General features: G+C 40.8%; 2 protein-coding genes across 3 annotated transcripts; both read left to right on the plus strand.

Annotated features, from left to right (window-relative positions):
• Nucleotides 1-13: 13 nt before the first annotated feature.
• On the plus strand, nt 14-17,822 carry LOC116848293. Of its 2 annotated transcripts, XM_032824204.1 has the most exons (12): nt 14-553; nt 2,710-2,751; nt 2,849-2,949; nt 3,933-4,020; nt 4,099-4,162; nt 4,246-4,466; nt 4,544-4,684; nt 4,848-5,009; nt 5,112-5,297; nt 5,397-5,462; nt 6,559-7,944; nt 13,218-17,822. In XM_032824204.1, the coding sequence occupies exons 1-12, from the start codon at nt 491-493 to the stop codon at nt 13,260-13,262; spliced, it is 2,565 nt and encodes an 854-aa protein (XP_032680095.1). In that variant the 5' UTR covers nt 14-490; the 3' UTR covers nt 13,263-17,822. The 2 variants fall into 2 exon arrangements, with proteins under 2 accessions (XP_032680095.1, XP_032680094.1); XM_032824203.1 differs by lacking the exon at nt 13,218-17,822 and having other exon boundaries at nt 6,559-10,773.
• Nucleotides 17,823-19,576: 1,754 nt separating this feature from the next.
• On the plus strand, nt 19,577-20,430 carry LOC116848248 (probable small nuclear ribonucleoprotein G). Its single transcript, XM_032824141.1, has 4 exons — nt 19,577-19,812; nt 19,929-19,951; nt 20,078-20,202; nt 20,308-20,430. Exons 1-4 carry the CDS (start codon nt 19,781-19,783, stop codon nt 20,356-20,358), a joined length of 231 nt encoding a protein of 76 aa, XP_032680032.1. The 5' UTR covers nt 19,577-19,780; the 3' UTR covers nt 20,359-20,430.
• Nucleotides 20,431-20,449: the final 19 nt, after the last annotated feature.

Below are 20,449 nucleotides of genomic sequence, written 5' to 3' on the forward strand. Positions count from 1 at the left end.
ACACGGTGGCCGCGCGACGGAGTTGCCGAGAGGGGTGGTGAGAAGAGGACGGGAGCGAGAAAGAGAGGCAACCTGGTAGAACGAGAGTGGGACGGAGCGACGGCGAGAGGGAGGTGAGAAAGTGAGATAGGTGCATAGACAGACGACCGAGGTACAGTCGCTCGGCCGCGGCGGTAGTGTGCGAGTGCGTGCGAGCGAACGACGTGCGCGGTCGCCGTCGATCGTCGCGCGGCCGCGGGTGCTGCCAGTGCTCCGTCCGTCGTCGTCGTCGTCGTAGTATGTAATTGTCGTTAGTGCAGTGCGGTGTGTGGTGCTGCTGTTTGTCGAGTCCGCGCGACAGTCTGCGCGCCTCATCGTCGTCCAACGACAACGTTTGCGCTTACCGATTACGCGCGCACCGATAATCGCGCCCTGATACCAGTCGCAGTTCCAATAGCGACAGTAGCAACAGCAGCCGCCTCTTGGCCTGATCGACCGCCCGGCTGCGAGAATGGCGGGCAGCGGCGTGCCGATTCTTCTCATCACTGCGAACGTCGGCAGTATCTTCGAGGAGGTATGTGTATTCACAGCAGCAGCGTGTAACAACACCGCTCCACGGCCGGATCGATCGTCCTCGTCGATTCGCGCGATTATTCGCACTGCGACCTACTTGCCGCTCTCCTGCCCGAGCCCTGCTCACGGGACATTCGCGGGACACTGTGTGTGCACAGGTTGCCGCCGATTTCGTACATTCGCATATACGAGGATATATACACGGCTGTAGGTCGCGCGTTTAATCGCTTTTCGCCAGGTCGACACGGCGGCCGGCGTCGCGCGCTCGAGAAAGTCGCTCCGCGGCGACACTCGAAGGTCCCTTCTATTTAGTCGCTTACCGCCGCGATTTCTTTCAAAATTCTCGCCTTTGCTCCCTGCTCTTCTCTTCGACGCCCGATTACGCCTTCGCTTTACGTCGGCCACGCGGAGAGCGTGTAATGTAGCGTAAACATAGCCACGAAGGACGTATCGCGACTCCCGTTCGAGAGATGTCACGTGACGTGGTCGAAAATTCGATTCGAAAATTCGGTCGAACGAAACGTCAACTCTCAAATGCTCGACAGTACGATAATAGAATTTGCAGCCGAATCTTGAGCGTCAATTGTTTGATGGATTTCGCATGTGTGGTCTTGAGACTTTTGGCACTCAGCAGCTCGAGTTTCCGATGTTGCTTGGAATAATTCAATGTCGCGCTCGAAAACATGCAGCGCTATGCTACTGATCGTCGCACTATTATTGATTACGCGCAAAGTTACGGTCGTCTGTTTTCTTCAATGCAACTGTCTATTTTTAGACAAGTTGAAGAAATTAACGTTGTTGTTATTCGGCATTCTCAAGCACACGATTGTTCTTTGAAGTGCTAAGCTGATCGAAGCGAAATTCGCCCTCGAGCGATTATCAGATCTTTGTGTTTTTTTATTTCTTGTTCCTTATCGGTCCTGTCACGTGTTTGGGCAACGTCACGATGAGCATGTAAATTTACGATAATTTCTCGCGTGAGACTAACGATCGCGTAATACAATACCGCAAGATGAATCATTATTGAGATTATTTAATTTAAAAAGAAAAGAAAGGCGCGTGTTTACGACATTGTAACGCTCGATTCTGAACTTTCTATCTGAATTAACGGTAGTCCACTGGACGACTATTCGAGACGAAATCGATGAGTATCTTACGGAAATAAATGTGACAAGGGACATAAAGAAGGAAAAGTGTAGGGAATGGGCAGTAATTTATAATTGCTTTGGTCTGAGGTCAGGAAGTGAAACAATCGAGGGATACGAGTAACTTTTGCTAAAATATATTTCATACATCCGTGTGTGTCGACACCACTTCTAATTATTTCAAGTCTCGGCCTCATTATTCTGATTCATTTGTTTATTCTTGCTGTTTCCGTCTGCAGACAGATGTTATTCTTCAAAATCAATTCGCTTGCTATATTTAATTAAATTTTAATAATAACAAATATAAATGTGTATCAAAACAGAATGAACAAAATGAAGTGCACACAAGAGAAACAGAGAGAATTTTCTAATGATCACCAAATTAAAATTCCAACGGTTGCCTATAAAAAGAAAATCATTAAAAATCGATTAGTGAACTGAGAGATGAATCCGTCAGTCTCCTTGAAGTACCTCGCGTTCTTTCACACTCCAAAAGCCAATGTCAATTCTGATTTAATAATAAATTAGATACTTAATTGCAGTGTGTGTCACACGTAATGAATAGAATGGTAATACCGGGACATGATGACGAAAAGATGAAGAAACAAGCGTACTCCCCCGATATCGCTCAATTGTTCGCTTATTAACGTTTGTTCGTCAGTATTCCCATCATGCTACTAATTTTCTCGTATCGTACGATCGGTGCGGCATATGCGTGTACGTTTTATCGCGAAACACCTACGTATTCTCGTTTATACCGGATTCGCGCGCGCAACCATTACCGTGATCGATTATCATATTGTCATACATGAAATGTGAAGAAAAGAAGTGGTGCGCTTTATTGTCACGGGGCGTATTAGACGCGCGCACGCGATATCGATATCCTTGCATGTGACGTTAACGATCTATTAATACGTATCCACGCGCCGTCAAGAACATCTCATTAAACTTTTCTTTAAAGTGCACAAAGTATGAAGGATCGTGAGATTGATATTAGTAATTTTCCTTGCAGCCTAGCGTTATGCTAAAGATATGGACGGAGGAATTTTTATCCGTAAGTATCCTTGCTAGGTTTTTATTTTTATTTTCCAAATATAACACCCCGTGCGAGAACAACACATACTTACGAATCATATTTGTCGCTTTTTCAGACTATATCGAGGCTGGATCCGAAATTCATAGCACTGCACTGCCAAGAAGTAGGCGGGAAAAATTACGAGCAGAGTATGAGGCACGTGGAAGACTTTGTTAGGTAATTCCCAATGCATCTTTATCTACGTTTGACGTTATACGTTCTTCTTCGTGATATATTCTCATATTGTAAACTAGTATTAATAGATACGATAGATTGTTGTTAACTGATAATAACAAGAGTCTATTAGTGTTATACTTTTAATAAAACACTAACAGTTACTACGAAAAAGATGAAAAAACACCTTTGTGGATTCTAAAGGTATCATGATCCTATTAGTGAAGCTTCTTGGAAGGTTTCCATGAACTATAACATTTGACTCTAATGAGAATATTGAAATAAAAGTCTATGATAAGTTTATTTTTACAAAATTCATTTGCTTCTACAAAAGGTCTCAAATTTTAATACATGTATGTGTAAATTTTAATTATAATGTAACAAGAGAATAATCACTGCATTTTTATCTGGAACAGTTCTATTGCATGAATTTGTGGAAAATTCATAATTAATTTTAGTCAGTACGTAAAATTTCTTACGTCATTAAGAAGGAGAAATTTAAGAAAACAAATAGCTCTTTCGAGCTAATTGCTGTTTTGCACGCTTGCTTTACTATATTACTATTGTTAGTATATAATATACGAAACTTTATGTCTATAACGTTTTAATTTTTGACTCTTATCACTAAATTGATGTTAAAAACAAAGCTTTCATAAACTGCACCACTTTCTCCACGTTCTCGATATCGAATATAATTTAACGCATAACTGGCAGAAAGGGACAAAAATAGACGATCACGCGTAGCTCTATAGTTCAGTGAGTCACTTCAAAAGATAAGTTGATTGAATGATACTGACAGGGGAGGAACACACACATATATATATATATATATATATATACACAAAAAACACAAAGTGTTTGAAAAATGTATTTACAATGGAACTTTATATAAAAAGTTACATAAAGCTCGTAATTTTAACATATTAATATATAACTTTTACATTATGACAAGGACAAGGTGGATAAACAATAAATATTACTTACAGACTGCTTATGTCGTCGGAAGAATTAAGGTTGTTTGACAAAATTAGAGTGTTCCTTGACGAGGATTATTCATCCGCCGAACATTTCACCGTAAGTTACAGAATATCCCCCCACGGGATTCTCGATTCTACGATCAAAGCGATATTTCTATCTCTCAATCTTTTGCAGGCTTTAGGAAACTTTTACTTCGTGCACGAGTCCTTGAGCGACGTTTTGTTATGGGATTTTAACGGTATGTCTTTGCTTTAAGTAATTATTAAGTAAGCACGCTTATAAAAAGTATATTTTTCCCTAATTATTTTTATATGATTTTAGAATGTACTTTCACACCGGTAAATGGGAAGGAAGTTCATTCGGGTAATATAGAAGCAGTTACAACCAAAGAAAAGGCCAAGTTTCCTCAAGAGTTCTTCCCGGAATGCAAATGGTCCAGAAAAGGCTTCCTGCGAACGCGATGGAGTATTAGTGGAACAGTTTTTGATCTCATAAACATACACTTATTTCATGACGCGAGCAATTTTATTGCTATGGAGACGGTAAGATGATTTTTGCGAATATCGATTCACTTATTAGCGTAACGATTTATCTTTCTAATTTGACGATTTCTTTACAGTTCCCGTCGGTATACAGTAAGACACGCAGAAGAGCGCTGGAGCATACATTAGATAAATTTCATAATGACAAATATCCAAATGCACCGTATTTTTTATTTGGTGACTTTAATTTTAGAACGGACACATCAAGTGTGATTAAGGTGAGACTCGTCAGCAAGATTTACTATAAATTTATTAATTTTTATATATTTATTTCGCGAAATAATTTAATGGTGTTCGTCGTATCACAAATTTATATGTATTGTGCAATAATAAAGTAATTATATTAAAATCCAATAACACTTTAAAATTTATCTTTCATAGAAATTAACAGAAGATACTCGAGAAAGAAGGTTATCGAATAAGGGAAATATTTCGAAGCTTCAGTTTCATAATACAGATGATGATCTAATATTAACGTTAGGAAAAAAAGAATTCTCGCATTATGAACATCAAAACGTCTTCATGAAGAATAGTGGCGAATGGGTGAGTTGCATGCGTTTCATTTGTTCGTCATATCAATGCGACATTTCCGTCCCATCAATGCGAATCAAAGTCCTTATCATGAAATTTGTTCATATTTTGTAGTTACGTGAGTATGACAAAGAGCTAGGAGACTTTGACGGGAGATTGTTCGAGTTTCCAATCAGCTTTGTGCCAAGTTACCCGTTTCAAGAAGACGTCAATGAGCCTGTAAACTACATGCAAACAAGGGTGCCAGCTTGGTGTGATCGAGTTTTATTGAGCCCTACTGCGAAAGCGCTAGTCCAAAATGTACGGTATTTTCGTAAAAGTTATATTTATGGTCAATACTGAAATCTAAAAGAGAAATTCTTAAAGTATTATACTCTTTGTGTCTCTTTGTGTGTGCAGATAAATGATCCTGATGCGGTGGAATACGGTATAATCGGCTCGACTACATGCATGGGCGACCATAAGGTAAGATAACGGCTGAGAGATTTTCCTTACACTTATAAAACGATATTGCGACATGTTTTACTACTATTATTATGCTGGGAACATGTACTTACTACACTTAGTTCTTATTCTGATGATCCATTCTTTCGATTATTATGGTGCAGCCTGTTTTTCTGGAGTTTCGAATGAATCTCTAAGCACTAAGGTACCTATCTATGAACTGTCTGTCTCTTCTTATCTCAGATTTCCTCACATCTTTCTCACGTCTGTTTCTTCCGTTGGATTTTCTGTTATCTCGGCGAGAAACACATAGGGGCTTGTTAATGTAGCACTTCCATGTAGTGTCCCGAAGTATAACTTATTTATACATGACTTTAAGTCTCTCATAATTCTTGTCAGCATCACTTCATCGTTATCATGGAATAATTGTACTTTTCCAATCTAATTGCAAATTACATATTCTAATGCTTTTTCTTGTTCTTTCTCATGTTGCGTAATGATCGATATATTTCACTATATTATACAAAATACAAGAATACTTCGATTGCATAATGACAGCACTCATTAATTCATAATAAGGATTTATGACACAAAAGTAACGAAGAATTGTTTAAATAGCTGTTTCCTTTTCAAAATTTCTTTTTTTTTTCTTTTTTCCAAGGAACATTAAATATAGATATAATGACAAAAATATCAGTATCTCTCTAATAAATTGCAATATTCTTTAAAAGACACCACGCATGATCATATGTGCCAGCAATATTAAAATAGTTAAATAACCGCATTTGAAAAATAATAAAACTATCCGCTTTCACATACATACAAAAATATCATAACCGTTATATGTGAAAAATGATTCCAACTGAATGTGCATTATCATGATCATGATGTCGGTCAAAGTTTCCAGAAATATGATCGGTGAGATTGACAGACTTGAGATTGAAAAGTACATTACTATGGTACATTATTGTTTCTTAGAATGAGAGAGAAACGTCTAGCTTAAGAATCCTCATAGAATCCCATAATATGCGCCCCCTCATGCCGCCTTATCGTCTTCTCGCAGTCGCATACGCACGACGATACATAAAGGTCCGTTACTCTTTTTTCCCATTTACAGCCAGTCTACTTGAAGGCTAGTCTCATCTCGGACGCAGGTATGATAGACTGCTGCAGCTTGCCATTTGCACCTGAATTTTGCTTCCGAGTGCCCAACAATTACTTGGAGTTGTTGTCCATGTTGCCTGACAGCCATAGTTACGCTAACGCGCGAGCAGATTATGTTGATCGTTCGTCTAATCTGTTGCACGCAGCACCCATTAAGCATGATCCCTACACACCAGATAGTATGGACAGTCCGAGTCCGAACGCGCTGTTAGCCACCGGCGAGATTCCGGACTTAGACGCGGATCAGATCTTTGTCGGTGACAACGCGTCCGCGCAGCGATCGACTCTGACATCGATCGGCACGTCGAAACGTATCGACCGTGCGGTATCGCCGGCGTTGCTCAAGTCCCGATTAGAGCTGATCGTGCAGAATAAAAAGCAAGAGGACGTGGATCTGGAGTTGGACGTTTCGGACATCAAGAGAAGCCCCAGCGAATGCCACCTGCGTTCCTTGCCGGACGGTGAAGACCGACAATGGTGCGTGCGGAAGAACAGATGCAACAGCGACGTGTCGTGGCAGCGCTCCCACGTCTTAACTGAGGCGTGGATCCGCGGCAAAGGTCAGCAGGGCTATCACTCCTTCAGTAACTTCGCCAATCGATCGTCCTCGAACTCGAGTGCACCGGACATGGTCGACGGACTGCCACCTGATCTAATCATACCGCGAATAGCCATCATAAACGCGAGCAACTTCGAGTCGAATGAGAGCTCCGTATACTTCCACGACGATAGACTGAGCAATTACTCGGATAATAAGCTGAGCGCCTACTCGGATGGCCGCACGAAGACATTGAGCGGCGAAGGCGAGAGTTCGGACAAGTCTGACGACAAGATGGACGAAGGGAGCAATAGACTGAGCTCGAGCAACGAGCAAGTGACGGAAAAGGATGTGTATCCGATAAACCAGGACCAGCAGTCGAACAATGAACGGTACTTCGAGGAGAACAGTAAAAAATTCATCGAAGACGAGTGTAACGTGTGCAAGGAAACGAAATGTCAGATAGAGGTTCGAGCTCACATCATGAATACGTCTTCTGTTAAAAATGACAACGCCATTGATAGGACGGACGATAAATCAACCGTGCGATATAACGACGTTCCGGACGAATCCGGCTTTCGAGACTCGCGGTCCACCAAGACGCTATTGGAGAATCGATCGAGCTCTCAGGCGTTACGGAGGATACACACGGAGCAAGATGACGTGGATCGAACAGATGCGAAGCTCGTTGACGGCGCGCCGTATGTGAAGCCCGACGCAGAAACCGGGCAGCTTCTCCAGAATCAGGATCGCGACAGCAATGTGATAAAGATATGCTCAGACGCGCACACGGATCATGCGGTAAGTCACGACGCGGAGATCGTAAGATGCGAGAGCAAACAAAAGATGTGCGCTTCGAACAATACGACCAGAAGCAATTCCGCGCATAGTCAGGATATCAGTGATCACGCAGGGAGTGTCAGACTAAAGCTGAAAGCTTACAAAGTCACCGAACGGTATAAGAGCAACATAATAGGCAGGGAGACTAAATGTAGGAAGTGTTGTTGTGTAGTATCGTGAAACTCCGCCGTATTACAGTCCGCGTATCCTAGAATCCGTGCAATTAGTTCCTCGTTTTTTTTTTATTTATGGCGCGATACGCCGCATCGGGTGTTTTTGGTTGTCCTCTTTTTTTTTTTTCTTTATCTACTTACCTGGAGTATTCCTTCGTTCAACTTTCTCCCGATAGACTACTTTTTCGCGCTGTCCTCTCGATAACGCCGAAATCGGCGATCGAGATCTGCATTCTTAGCCTCTGTGCTTAGCGTAAGACTATATAATAATTTATTTCCGAACGAATTCTCCGGCGTACGCGTTCTACTGTATCTCGCTATTGACAATGAGTAATCTGTCGCGCAGTTCGCGAATGTGCGATTTTATATGGCTCGTGCGTGTGATCGCGCATTGACGTAACAACCGCGCCTATTGCGACAATGACACTTCGTGTATTTATTGTCGAGAATTATTTGTCACGCGGACGCGCTTTAGAAATAACACGACCAACTCGTGACCCGCCTGATACGGATACAGAGAGAAGGATGCGATTTTAGTCACAGACGGTCTCTCTCGCGATGGAACGCGCGTCTCTCGCCAGAAGCAGCCATTCCGCGTGTCGCCGAGAGAGAGAGAGAGAGGTGTCAACGATTTAAAGTGATTCCCTCTGCATGTGCATGGTACTCTAACGTGTCTCAGCGCGCGTAAACCTCCCCCGAGGAAGTTACTACCCTCTCCCGAGTGTGATAACCAGAGGAACTCCTTTGCGATTCTTCTCTCCCCCTCCTGGCCGTTGTAGTCGTGTAATTTCGTAAGCAGTATAATCGCACGCGTCACGTTACTCGCTGGGACGTAGTGTACATTTACGTTACTTGGAACGTGTGTGAACTTGGACGATGGTAGTGGTAATGGCGATGTGTAGTAGTTTGCGCCGCTGTGTATAGTGTTAAAAGTAATACGTATAGACTGATAAAAGATTGTTACCAGTATACATGTGCACTTTCACGAGCAGTGCTATGTTATCCTATTACGCTATTTTATGTAGAAGCGCGTCGTCGCCGGACGCCCATTTTCTTCTCCCCCTGATACCTTGCACACACGCATGGTTAAGTACTCTTTCTTTTTTATTTCAAGAAAATTCTTACCTCGCATTGCTCTTGTCGTCGAATTTAATATCACCTGCATACATATGCATACATAAATATATACATACATATATAAATATTTTATTTATTACGAGTCGCTATTCTCTCGCAATTGTGAATAAGTATTGTCATTATAATGTTTGGCGTTTTGCCGTTTCGTATATCACCTTCGCCCCCATCGACGTAGCGACGAAAGATCCAATGATATCGCCAAGAACTCGCGTATCTCTCCTTTTTTTTTTTTTTTCTTAGTTTTTCTCTTTTCTTTTTTTCTAAAGCGTTACACACGAACGTATTTACGTCGTCATACGTACTGCGCCCTTGCCCGAGGAGAGATCTGTCCGTTGGATTTTCTTACGCGCGCATTTTATAAGTGGACTCTACTGCCAAAGTTAGATTCGTCGTAGCGTTAAGCGAGAAGATAATTAATTTATGTGTTGGACGTGGTCGGTCGCGGCGTGGTCGCGCGGCAAAGTGTTAGATGGGCGTTTATTTCGAGCCTTTGGTATGTTATGTTGTATGCGGACGAGCGAGTGCCATCACTTGTATCGAAAGTCGGAAATGCGGCACGAAAAGTCGCATCGCGCGAACGCAAATGGGACGTGAAGAGAATTCATAAAGGGAGTCCCTCGGCGCGTGTGAAACGCGCACGGGGAGGTTTGAGCTTACATGTGATTAATGTACATTACTCCATGATGCATCGTGATTCGCAATTTTATATCTGCGATTTTTCTCTCGTAAGGGAGAAAATAACACTTTATACGCGCCGAAAAAGATCGTAAGATAGACAAAATAGGTAACAACGCAAATGTATCTCGCGGAGAAAACTCCACTTCGTGGTGACAGCAAGTACGAAATCATTTTGATATTTTCATTAGTTCCTATCATTTGAAGTAAGAAAATTGTTGTTCGTGTCGGCAGTCCGATGTGTTTCCAAGCTCACAGCCTGCTGTCACGCGTAAGCATTTTCGGCTCTGATTAATAATTTTAATTTTTAACTATTTAATTTTTTAACGCTGTAACGATCGCGTTTAGACTGGCGCTTCTTCTCTCGAGCGATCGAATGTCTGATAGCTTTACAATTTTTATCGACCAGTTTTACTCTGTTCTTGCCACATGAGATACGCGAGACGTGGAGTAATGTCACGAAGAAATTGTGACTTAACATTATACCTCTCTCTTCCTTTCTGTCTCTTTATCTGCGTTCGCTGAAACGATCCCAGGTCGAACCGGGAAATCTACTTTGCGGAACACGGCAGCGCAAAATGTCGATAGATTCCCGTTTGCCATATTAGTTTTAACAAGAATGAGTTCGCGTGCGGACTCCGTTACTGTTGTACTGCATTTGTTTTATTTTCCTATCGCCTAGGTTGAATTAGAACTGTATTGCGTGTTCCTGTCGTCGGGACACACGTATGTAAATAGATCATCGACGAGACCCTATATACATATATTGCTCTTATTTTGTAAATATAAATTTATTTTTCATACACGTTAACGCTGCTTTCTTTATTTTTGTTTCCTTCAATTGCCACTTTTCTTTCCGTTTTGTACAGATCGGCTCACCATTGCCGTAATAAGCACAATTTAAATAGTATCATTTCAATAAGAGAGCGCACACTTTATTTTCATCTATATCTTGTACGATATTTTATATATTTATTTTCACCTATATCTTGTACGATATTTTATATATTTATTTTATTAATATATGTATTATTATAGCGCAGAAGGGGGAAATTGCTCTGATAAACACATACGAGGTCTCTGAGAGAGTAAACATACATGCAACTTACCTTGTTATTATGTTTATCCTATTTTTAGTTATTAATAATCTTTACACGTAACAATACGCATCTCTCTCCCATGCAGAAAAAAATACGATCGTCTACTTGAAGGAGTTTATTCACTTAAATCAAAATGTTTAAAATTGTACAAGAATTTAACGTAATATTTATCATAGTAGAATATATTCATAGTTGAAGTTTCATGCGATTTCGTAAAAAATTTTATACTGTAATTTTGTACATATAACCTTATTATTCTATGGTAGAAACAATATAGATGACTATTATTCCAGTATAACTTTGTAAAAAGTGACACCATTCAAATAAAAAACTTACTGTTATAAATGTTACTTATTAGGAGACACAGCATAGAAGAAAGAATAGTATTCGCTATATTCGTGTTTTTGTAGTGGTTTTGTAATGGTAGGCCAGAAAACTGTTTTACGCTTTGAGTAACATTGTATTGGATAAAACGTGGCAAGGTAGTATCATGAAATTAACATTTGCTACTTAGATAGTGAAATAAATCCATAAACATTTAATTTTGTTCGATAAATAGCGAATTTATGAGTAACTTCCTTGACGCGCAGCTGAAAATACGTCTGTTGGGCACCCTGAAAACACATACCTGGTGGTGAATAAACTCCTTAAGACAATTCTCCGCACACGAAAACTCTGCCCGCAATGTTAGAATCGCTGTGAGTAAGATATGAGCGCAAATAGAAATGCGAGAGAGTCGGTCAGTCAGTCAGCGGGAAGTACGCGAGTTCCGTTTTGCGAAGATTTTCACTTCGAGACGCGAAGTTTCCTCGCGTATATTTACAACAGCCGAGAGACGCGCTACATTCGTCCCACACAAGTGTGTTACCCGCTGCTGAATGGCGATTTTGCTGCACTTCCTTTTTATCACGGGTTACTTATCGATTATCGCTTCATGCAGTGTGTGTAGTCTCATTTAATTTCACGCTCCGCACGTTGCTGCCGCCGCACTTTCAATAATCCGCAGCCGCAGATTTTAATACTGGGGCGCAGTATGGCAGATCTCCGGAGGAAGCTGAGGCTTTAAACGATAATCCACGTATTCTCCTCATTATTTCTCACGCGCTACGCATCCACATCAATATTCTTTGCCATTTACGACATATTATTACCGTATTCGCATACATGAGCGCGACGAATAACAATCTTACAAAAATTCAATCTTTACTCTTATATATATATATATATATATATAGATATTTTAGATACGAGCTTTTAAAGATATATTCAGCGATTTGTCCTCTCTCTTTCTCTCTTTCTCTAAACTCTCTTTTCGCTTTCTATTGTATTACTTACGCTTGTACATAATCTCTCTTATTATATACGCACATTTGTCTCTTGAACATGATCGCGCTCTTTCTTGCGCAACAATACAGTTGTAATCTACTGCAATCGCGAACGAGACGAGACGCGACGTGACGCGATTGTGTACGGGGAATTGACGGTAAGCATCGTAAATATACGAAATGCAGGCATTTCTGCGAGTCTGCGATCTGCGCTGCTGCGTGTACAGGTGTCATTGTTAACCACTGATCTTATAGCACACTCGGTGTAACGTGGCAGGCTTAGTAGGGGAACACGAACGTGTACAATGTTGCGTTTTTGGTGGCTTGTGATCTGTGTGTTCTTGACACCCAAATGTACCCCGCGCACTCCACCATCACCCGCATACGTGTGTGAGTGTGTGCGAATGTGTCTGATATTTGTTTGAGATATGTTACACCTCCTTTGCCGGAGTGATAAAATAATTCCTCACTGTCGTCTCGCGCACAATACTTACGCAACTAATGCGTCGGGATGTGCGAGACGACAGTGAGAATTGTTCACACGGGAGACTGAAGCGCGAAAATTTCCTCCTTCCTGGGAGATTTGACATTCCCTCCGACAGCGAGAATAACTCGCGAAGTTGTGTAATGTTTCGTGATCGGACGAAACTGTAGAACCGTGAGAAGACAATCCTTCGATTTCTCACTCGGAATCGATCGTCACTTATACCAGCCGAGCTCATGAAGTCCCCCGGTGTTAATTGGACATGTCTTTCTCTTTTTCTTACGACAATGCATGATGAGATAGTTGTCACTCAGAAGAGTATTGTCGTTCCTGGCCGCAGAGACGGCGAGGGAAACGCAAGCGGAGCCGCCGGCGGCCGGGCTGAGGAGGAGCGGCGACGTATTCAACGGCATTAACAACAATAACAACAACGCCGTGACGACGATAACGAGATACGTGCACACCAAGCACGCGGACTCGTCGGTGAAGATCTTCCGGGAAACGACGGTCTGATATCGCACTCCTCTCGATGACGTTTCTTGTCGCAATGCGTAAGCTGATGTTCCCGATCATCGACAATTGTTTAACCCTTTCGATACCGCTCTTTCGTGAACGCCGAGCAATGGCATGAAGTGGGATTCTAGTGAAAAAGCTCAGTTGATATCGAATCAATTAAGTTTCAAGTCAAATGGAAATTTAATATAATTTTTCTCAATTTAAATTAAAAGTTGAATTTGGATATCTTGATTTTAGAAACATCTCATCAAACCAATCTTGATCTTGTCACTACATCCATATATAGGCTCTCAGAAGCCCTTGACATATCAATTGAAGGATACGAAGTACTTACGATGTACTTTGAGATGTCAATAACGGCGAAGAATACGAAATTTTCGCCAGCATTCTCTCCTTTTGCAAAAATTCGATATGTTTCGTGACAAATTTAATCAGCCTCATACATTTAGTTCCGATATAATTGTTCCTCGAACGATATGTTGACATTAAGAGAAATTAGCACGTTGACTGCTGCGCTTTTATCGATTTCATCGGTCGAAACTGAACTGATAAATGAATTATCAAAGATACGATAAATGAATGTAACTCGAGACGCATATATCTTTTATCTCATTGGTTCCTCATTGGCCGATTACTCAGATACAAAATTCATTATATTTTACGCGAAATTTAATGAGACTGTGCCTGTCGTTCAACGTGTTAAATTTGGATCTACTTTCGGAGACTTGTACCATCGAGCGACGAGATCTCGAGTTTTGCTTTTTATTTCCCAGGCAGACCGATGCGATTTCCCATGTGTATCGAAAGGGTTAAACTCGGGACGACCGAGCGCAAGAGTAACCGACGAATGAACGAGTCGAGTGGAGATGAATCTCACGCGGCACGTTTCAGCCGCGACGGTATTTCAATCCGATCCACCGAACGCTGTTCGCGAAATCGTAGCTACATTCCACTAGCGTAATCGATCGAGGAGGCGATCTTGCAAGGCCCGAGATGTCTTACGCGCGAGGTGCTTGAAGCCGCAAAAGCTGCTCGCGCTGCTATGTAACTCCTCGGCAGTAAGTAACGAATGGGCTGAGCGAAAAATCCCGAACGCGACACACGCGTCTCAGGGGAGATGTCGAGGTCGTTCCGAGCTCTTCTTCGCAGTATCCCCGGATGTCTTCTCAGACGTCTGCTCTGAGACCTCTGTGTCGTTTGTGTTAGGAACGCGCCGGAGCGTGAGTTCGCGCGACTCCGCGAATCACGTTCCGCGAGTGTAAGCGCTTAATCACGATGTCGTTATCATTTACCGATCCCTGCAATAAACCCAAGAGCTTCCTTACTTTTTGCCAAAGGTATATTGTACCGTTGTACGCGATCGCGAAAATCCTCCCACTCCCTCACTGCCTCCGTTCGCGATTACACACAGATGACCAAAGAGATTTCGTATATTTATTATATTATCTATAGATATATATGTATATACATATACCATCGAGAAAGACAATGCATATATTGCCTTCCTCGATGGTGATCTTTACACAATATATGAAACGTGTTATATAGCCCGACTGTTGTAATCACATTGTATAAATTTTTAAGTGTGATCGATGTGTTTGTTTCGCGACACAAGTCTCCGGGATCTTCGTACGTTTACCGGTTCTTCGTTCTCATTACCAGTTCTTCTTATACTAAGCTGTTTATTCGTCTTATCTTCCTTCCGTAACGAAAGTACGTAGGATGCAATAATTTCTCACTCCGGCTGCTTCTTGTGGGTCACTCGATGCGCGCAATTCACAGTGCGCGTGATCCTCTAACTCCGTAAACTGAAATCCATATCACGCTGAGGATTTGGAGATTTATTTGTGTGGGACGAAGATTTGTTTCGCAGAAGTGAACTTCGTTTCACCGAAATAAATTCTATGTCCCACGAATAAATGTTCAAGTATTTTTTCCTCAGTACATTCGTTAGGAAGAACGATAATTGAGGAGTCGCGAAGTCGAGGAGAATTGACACTCGCGGGCTCGAGGAGGAACGAAAGGACCGTCGATACAGAGTACGAATTGCGTTATTACAAATTGAGCAATAATTTCCTGAAGGAATATATATATATATACTTGGGCGAGTCACGCTATTCCGAGGCTCACTCGGCATCTCGGTGAGAAGGGAGAATTATTTGGATCTAGTACGCTTCTCTGTGGACATATCGGAACGTATTACTCGAATATCTACGTATATGTATGTGTACATGTAAGTGATAAACTGATGTTAACCGATGTTAACAGATTATAGGATACGGATGATCGAGAGAACTTGGTTGTCGATAGTCTAAGCGATGCCGCGATCCGCGCGAGCGCGAACGACGTTAAGAGATATTTCTCGCGAGTCTCGTAAATACACGCGCGACTCGCTGTGCCAATCCGTTCCATCTTAGAATTTTGCACGTTTAATAAATATAAATGTGAAGGCGCTTGCAAGCGAGGCGAGCCAGACCTTTGATTTGCGCGACTGAGAGAATTCCGGAAGTCTCGGGATACGCACTTTCGTACTTAGATTCGCATTTGTGGGCACAGTATGTCTCGTAGAATACGGTGCAAGGGCTGACACATGCCTATTCCACGATTAACGATGAATAGATCCGCATTTATATTCGACTCGAATGTCGTTCCCGCAAACGTCGGGGGAAATTAATTAAGAGTCTAAGCGATTCTTCGCCTCTTTCTATTTTTAGCTGTAGGGAGAGACGGAGAATCGATCACTCTCGAGTCGGTCGGTCGGTCAGTTTGCGGGAACGGAACAGTCCAAATATAGTAGTGATGTTCCGCACGCTGGGGACAGACAGCTCCAACGATATCGCACTTCCGTTGACAATTTATAGACGTCATAAACTCGACATGTCATCATTCTCTCTCTCTCTCTGAAAGTGTACGTTGAGATACTTATCATGGCATTCCACGGAAATTAGCCGATACGTTAATTCAGATCGATGTGCTATTATCTTTGTATCGTAGACCTAAGCTATCTCACGCGCTTGGCTAACATAGAAATCGATAGGACAACCGTTCTGTTTGTTCTCTTTCCCTTTTCTCTCGTTCTCTTCTTCGCGTTGTCGATTGAGTGCTTCTCATAGTGTTTCTTATGAGCGTTTCCACCTCGACATCCTCCGGAATTATTTTTTAGAGATAAATCGAAGGATCGCGCGCGTTATATCGGCGATGTATAGGCCGAGCTAAATCGCTCCTCAACACTTGAATCGCTGAAGACGCGATCTCCGTTTCTTGGTGCTCCTTGCTGCGAGAAATTCGAATACGGAAGGCGGAGGAACGAGTGACGACAATTTAGCGTTAGGTATGCGTGTATATGCGTGCGATGGGAACTGTCGAGCCTTCATTTCGCCATCGCTTTCGCTATACGTTGTTGAATTTTGATGTATATGTTGTTGAAGACATATTATATATATATATATATATATATATATATATATATATATATATATATATGTATATGTATATTAATATCTTTCGATAAAACTTAATCTTAAGTGTCACACAGTGTGTAAGATTAGATATTGGAAACGATCGAGACATCACGAGGATCTTCCCCGACCTACCTTCGTCCCGGATCTCATACGCCTTTCGGCATATTTGAGTGTTGTTTACCTCACGGAATTGACGGGTAATGCAATTTACTTCTGTCCAAACGTAACAATGACGTAACCAAAATACGCCTGCAAGCAATACCGAAATAATCAGTTTTAAATAATGCATCTCGTTTTCGAGCGGCATAATTCTATACATATATATTTTTGTCGCACCGGATATTCGTTGAAAAGTTTCCAGGGAAAAAGTCTCCAGTTACTCCTGAACCCACTCTCCCTCTCCCTTTTTCTCTTTCTCTCTCTCTCTCTCTCTCTCTCTCTCTCTCTCTCTCTTTGAATTGTTCTTAATGTTAGTATTCCTTAAATGTATCTTATTCTCCCAAGAGCCTCGTACAATGTTGAGAATTCTCGTTGAAGAGAGAATAATGTCAATTGCGCGTCGGACAGGTCGTACAATTCATCGAGATATTCGCGACGATCGTGTTTTCTGAGACGCGTGAGGGACGTATGTCGTTTCTCGTATCTTGGCGAGTGGTTAATGTTGTACTTTTATAAACACTTAAGTACTTATATTTTGTACTGACGGTATCTTACGTCTCGCGCGCGCCGAAGCGCATGATAACAAATAAATAAATTATTCGACACGGGAGAGCGGCTATACATGTGTATTGTACGTGTTACATATGACTGTCAATGACTCGTAGGCGCTTAGCATTGCTGTGACTCGCGAAACAATGTGAAAAAGAAAGATATTTCGTTGAGTAATCGTCCCGGAAGCTAAAGCGACGCACTTATTTCATGTACCAATGTTGTAGGAGAGGAAATAAAGTTACGATTCCATAAAAATATTATTGTTCTATCACTACGTGTTCTCTATCATGGGCTTAATTATTTCCTTTCTCTTTTTATTTGAAGTTGTATTTCAATGAAGCCTTGTGATATTATTTAATCAATATTTGGTTACACGATCAACATACAGAAAACACGTTCTTCTTGATTAGCAGAGATTCAAACTCCACTTAGTCGAGACTCAAACCAACTTTGTTAGTTTCTGAGTCTCCGCTATGAGTCGCTATCGACTTTAGTGCAGATTGATGTATAAGTACAAACAGAGAGAAGCCTGAGAGCGACTACCAGCTTAATTTTAGTGGCCAGAGCTAAGCGCTAAAATCATTTGATATAAAAGTACCGCAATCATCCGCCATGTTTATTCCAGCCACGCGCGATTGATTCAAAACGTCTAAATTTATATGAATATATTGCGTAGAGGAAAACAATAAATAACATTTACCACTTTTTTTTTTATTTGTAATAACTTTTAACATTTATAACACATAATTTCATAGCGACTGTTATTTGCATTTACTTCGTTAATATAGTTTTTTTTTAATAAAAAAGGAATTCGTGCTACAACAAAACGTTTTATCAATTTGCGCATTGTATTTTGGCATGATGGAATCAATAATGTTGGATGACTGTCTAAAAATACGTCAACAAATTCGGTAGCCGTCAACGTATTTGATAGTAGGTTTACTTCATTTTGTCGAAATGATAATTCGCACTTATACATTATATTAAATACATTATATTAAATACATTATATTAAATACATCAGTGGTTGGAAAAAGTAATAAGTTGTCCTTATACTTTCGTAGTTATGTATAATAACATACGTATCTTTTTTCATATACATGCACTCGTCACACGCTTGGTTTTAATGCAACAGCTACTTCATAGAATTACACTTAATGTGTAGATAAGTTACACGTTTGCACTAGGTACACTTCCGACGCCACATTTTTATTCCAACGTCGTAAAGGCCATCACACACAAAATTCCGTACGAACTTAAATCGTAAGCGTAAGGAAATCGACCAATCCAAATCAAGTATTCGACTCTTCGTAATAATGAAGGGGTTACGGAGAGCCGAGTGTTCGATTAGGAATGGTCGATTTCTCCACGCTTACGTTTTAAGTTCTTACGGAATTTTGTGTGTGATGGTCTTAACCACGGATTACAGTACTTTATATATATAGTGACTTTAGCGCCTATCTTTGGCCATTGAAATCAAGGCTGCGTTCCAAAACTTTACTCGACGGGTAAAGTAGTATTTAATTGACCAATAAGAACAAAGATAACTAGGATTTCTTTATCATGATTGATCAATTAAATGTACTTTACTCACCGAGTAGAATTTTTTAACGTAGCCCAGGCTGGTGGCCGCTTTCATGTTTCTCTCTAGTACTAAGAAGACGGTCAATGGAGCTAGTTCCACGACAATGACTGCGTTCCGAAATTCACTGCTAGTACTGAAAATCTATAGTTCATGTCACGTTTACTATAGAATTTCAGCAGATTGGCTATAGATTTCAGCAGTGAATTTCGGAACGCAGCATAAAGCCCATTCTACAATTGCGTAAGCGTAGTCGTGATCGTAAGAGTCAACCAATCCGAATGTTTTATTTACTGACTGCTTTATTCTGATTGGTGTCGTAATCACATACAACCACTTATCCACGTTCACACAATTGTAGAATGGGCTTAAGGAATACCAACAGCAACAAGAAATAAGAAGAGAAAGAAAGTAATGCTGCGTTCGGAAACACACACTATGTGCACACTACTAGACGATAACCGTTGGAGTGAGCGAAATACAAGAGTGAGATAAAAAGAGAGGGGGAGTACTTGAGTGATGTTTCCGAACGCAACCCTAATTGAGCCGGTGATATACAACGCGTGAACGCGGGTAATAGAACAATATTTTTTAATTGATAAACGTGAAATATCGTAATCGCAGCAGTTCAAAATGAGCAAAGCACATCCACCGGAACTCAAAAAGTAAGTGATCTTTTTCACTTTATGACGTAACCTTCTGCAACATCACTTTTAGTCACTGAATTAATATTACATTAAATACATCATTTTCTGTATAAATATTCTTCTATTTGTTTCAGATATATGGATAAAAGATTGTCTTGTGAGTATTATATCGCTAAAATGCGTTAATAACATATTAAAGGAACAGACTAGAGTTTAACTAGGTTAGATAGGTTAGATTGAAAAATGTTATTTATCCTATGATTTTATTTGAAATGTTTTGCAGTAAAATTAAACGCAGGACGGCACGTTACCGGCATATTGAGAGGTTTCGATCCATTCATGAATATGGTTATAGATGAAACCATAGAAGAATGCAAGGATGGTACTAAGAATAACATCGGCATGGTGGTAAGTCACAATTTACAAAGAGTATGTTATACAAACTGAAAGTTTGTCAATCAGATTAACGTTATCATCAAGAATCAATATTATAGATGAATTGTATATTTTTAGGTAATCCGTGGCAACAGTGTCATAATGTTAGAAGCTTTAGACCGAATATGATTTGTACTACTAGAACTTAAGAGCTACTTCTATCATATACTTTTGAATAAATAATCATGCTTTTCTATGAAATGTATAGATACACTTTAAT

Source organism: Odontomachus brunneus, unplaced genomic scaffold (genome assembly GCF_010583005.1).
Source record: "Odontomachus brunneus isolate Ranch 3 - 2012 unplaced genomic scaffold, Obru_v1 Obru_scaffold_092, whole genome shotgun sequence".
NCBI lineage: Eukaryota > Metazoa > Arthropoda > Insecta > Hymenoptera > Formicidae > Odontomachus > Odontomachus brunneus.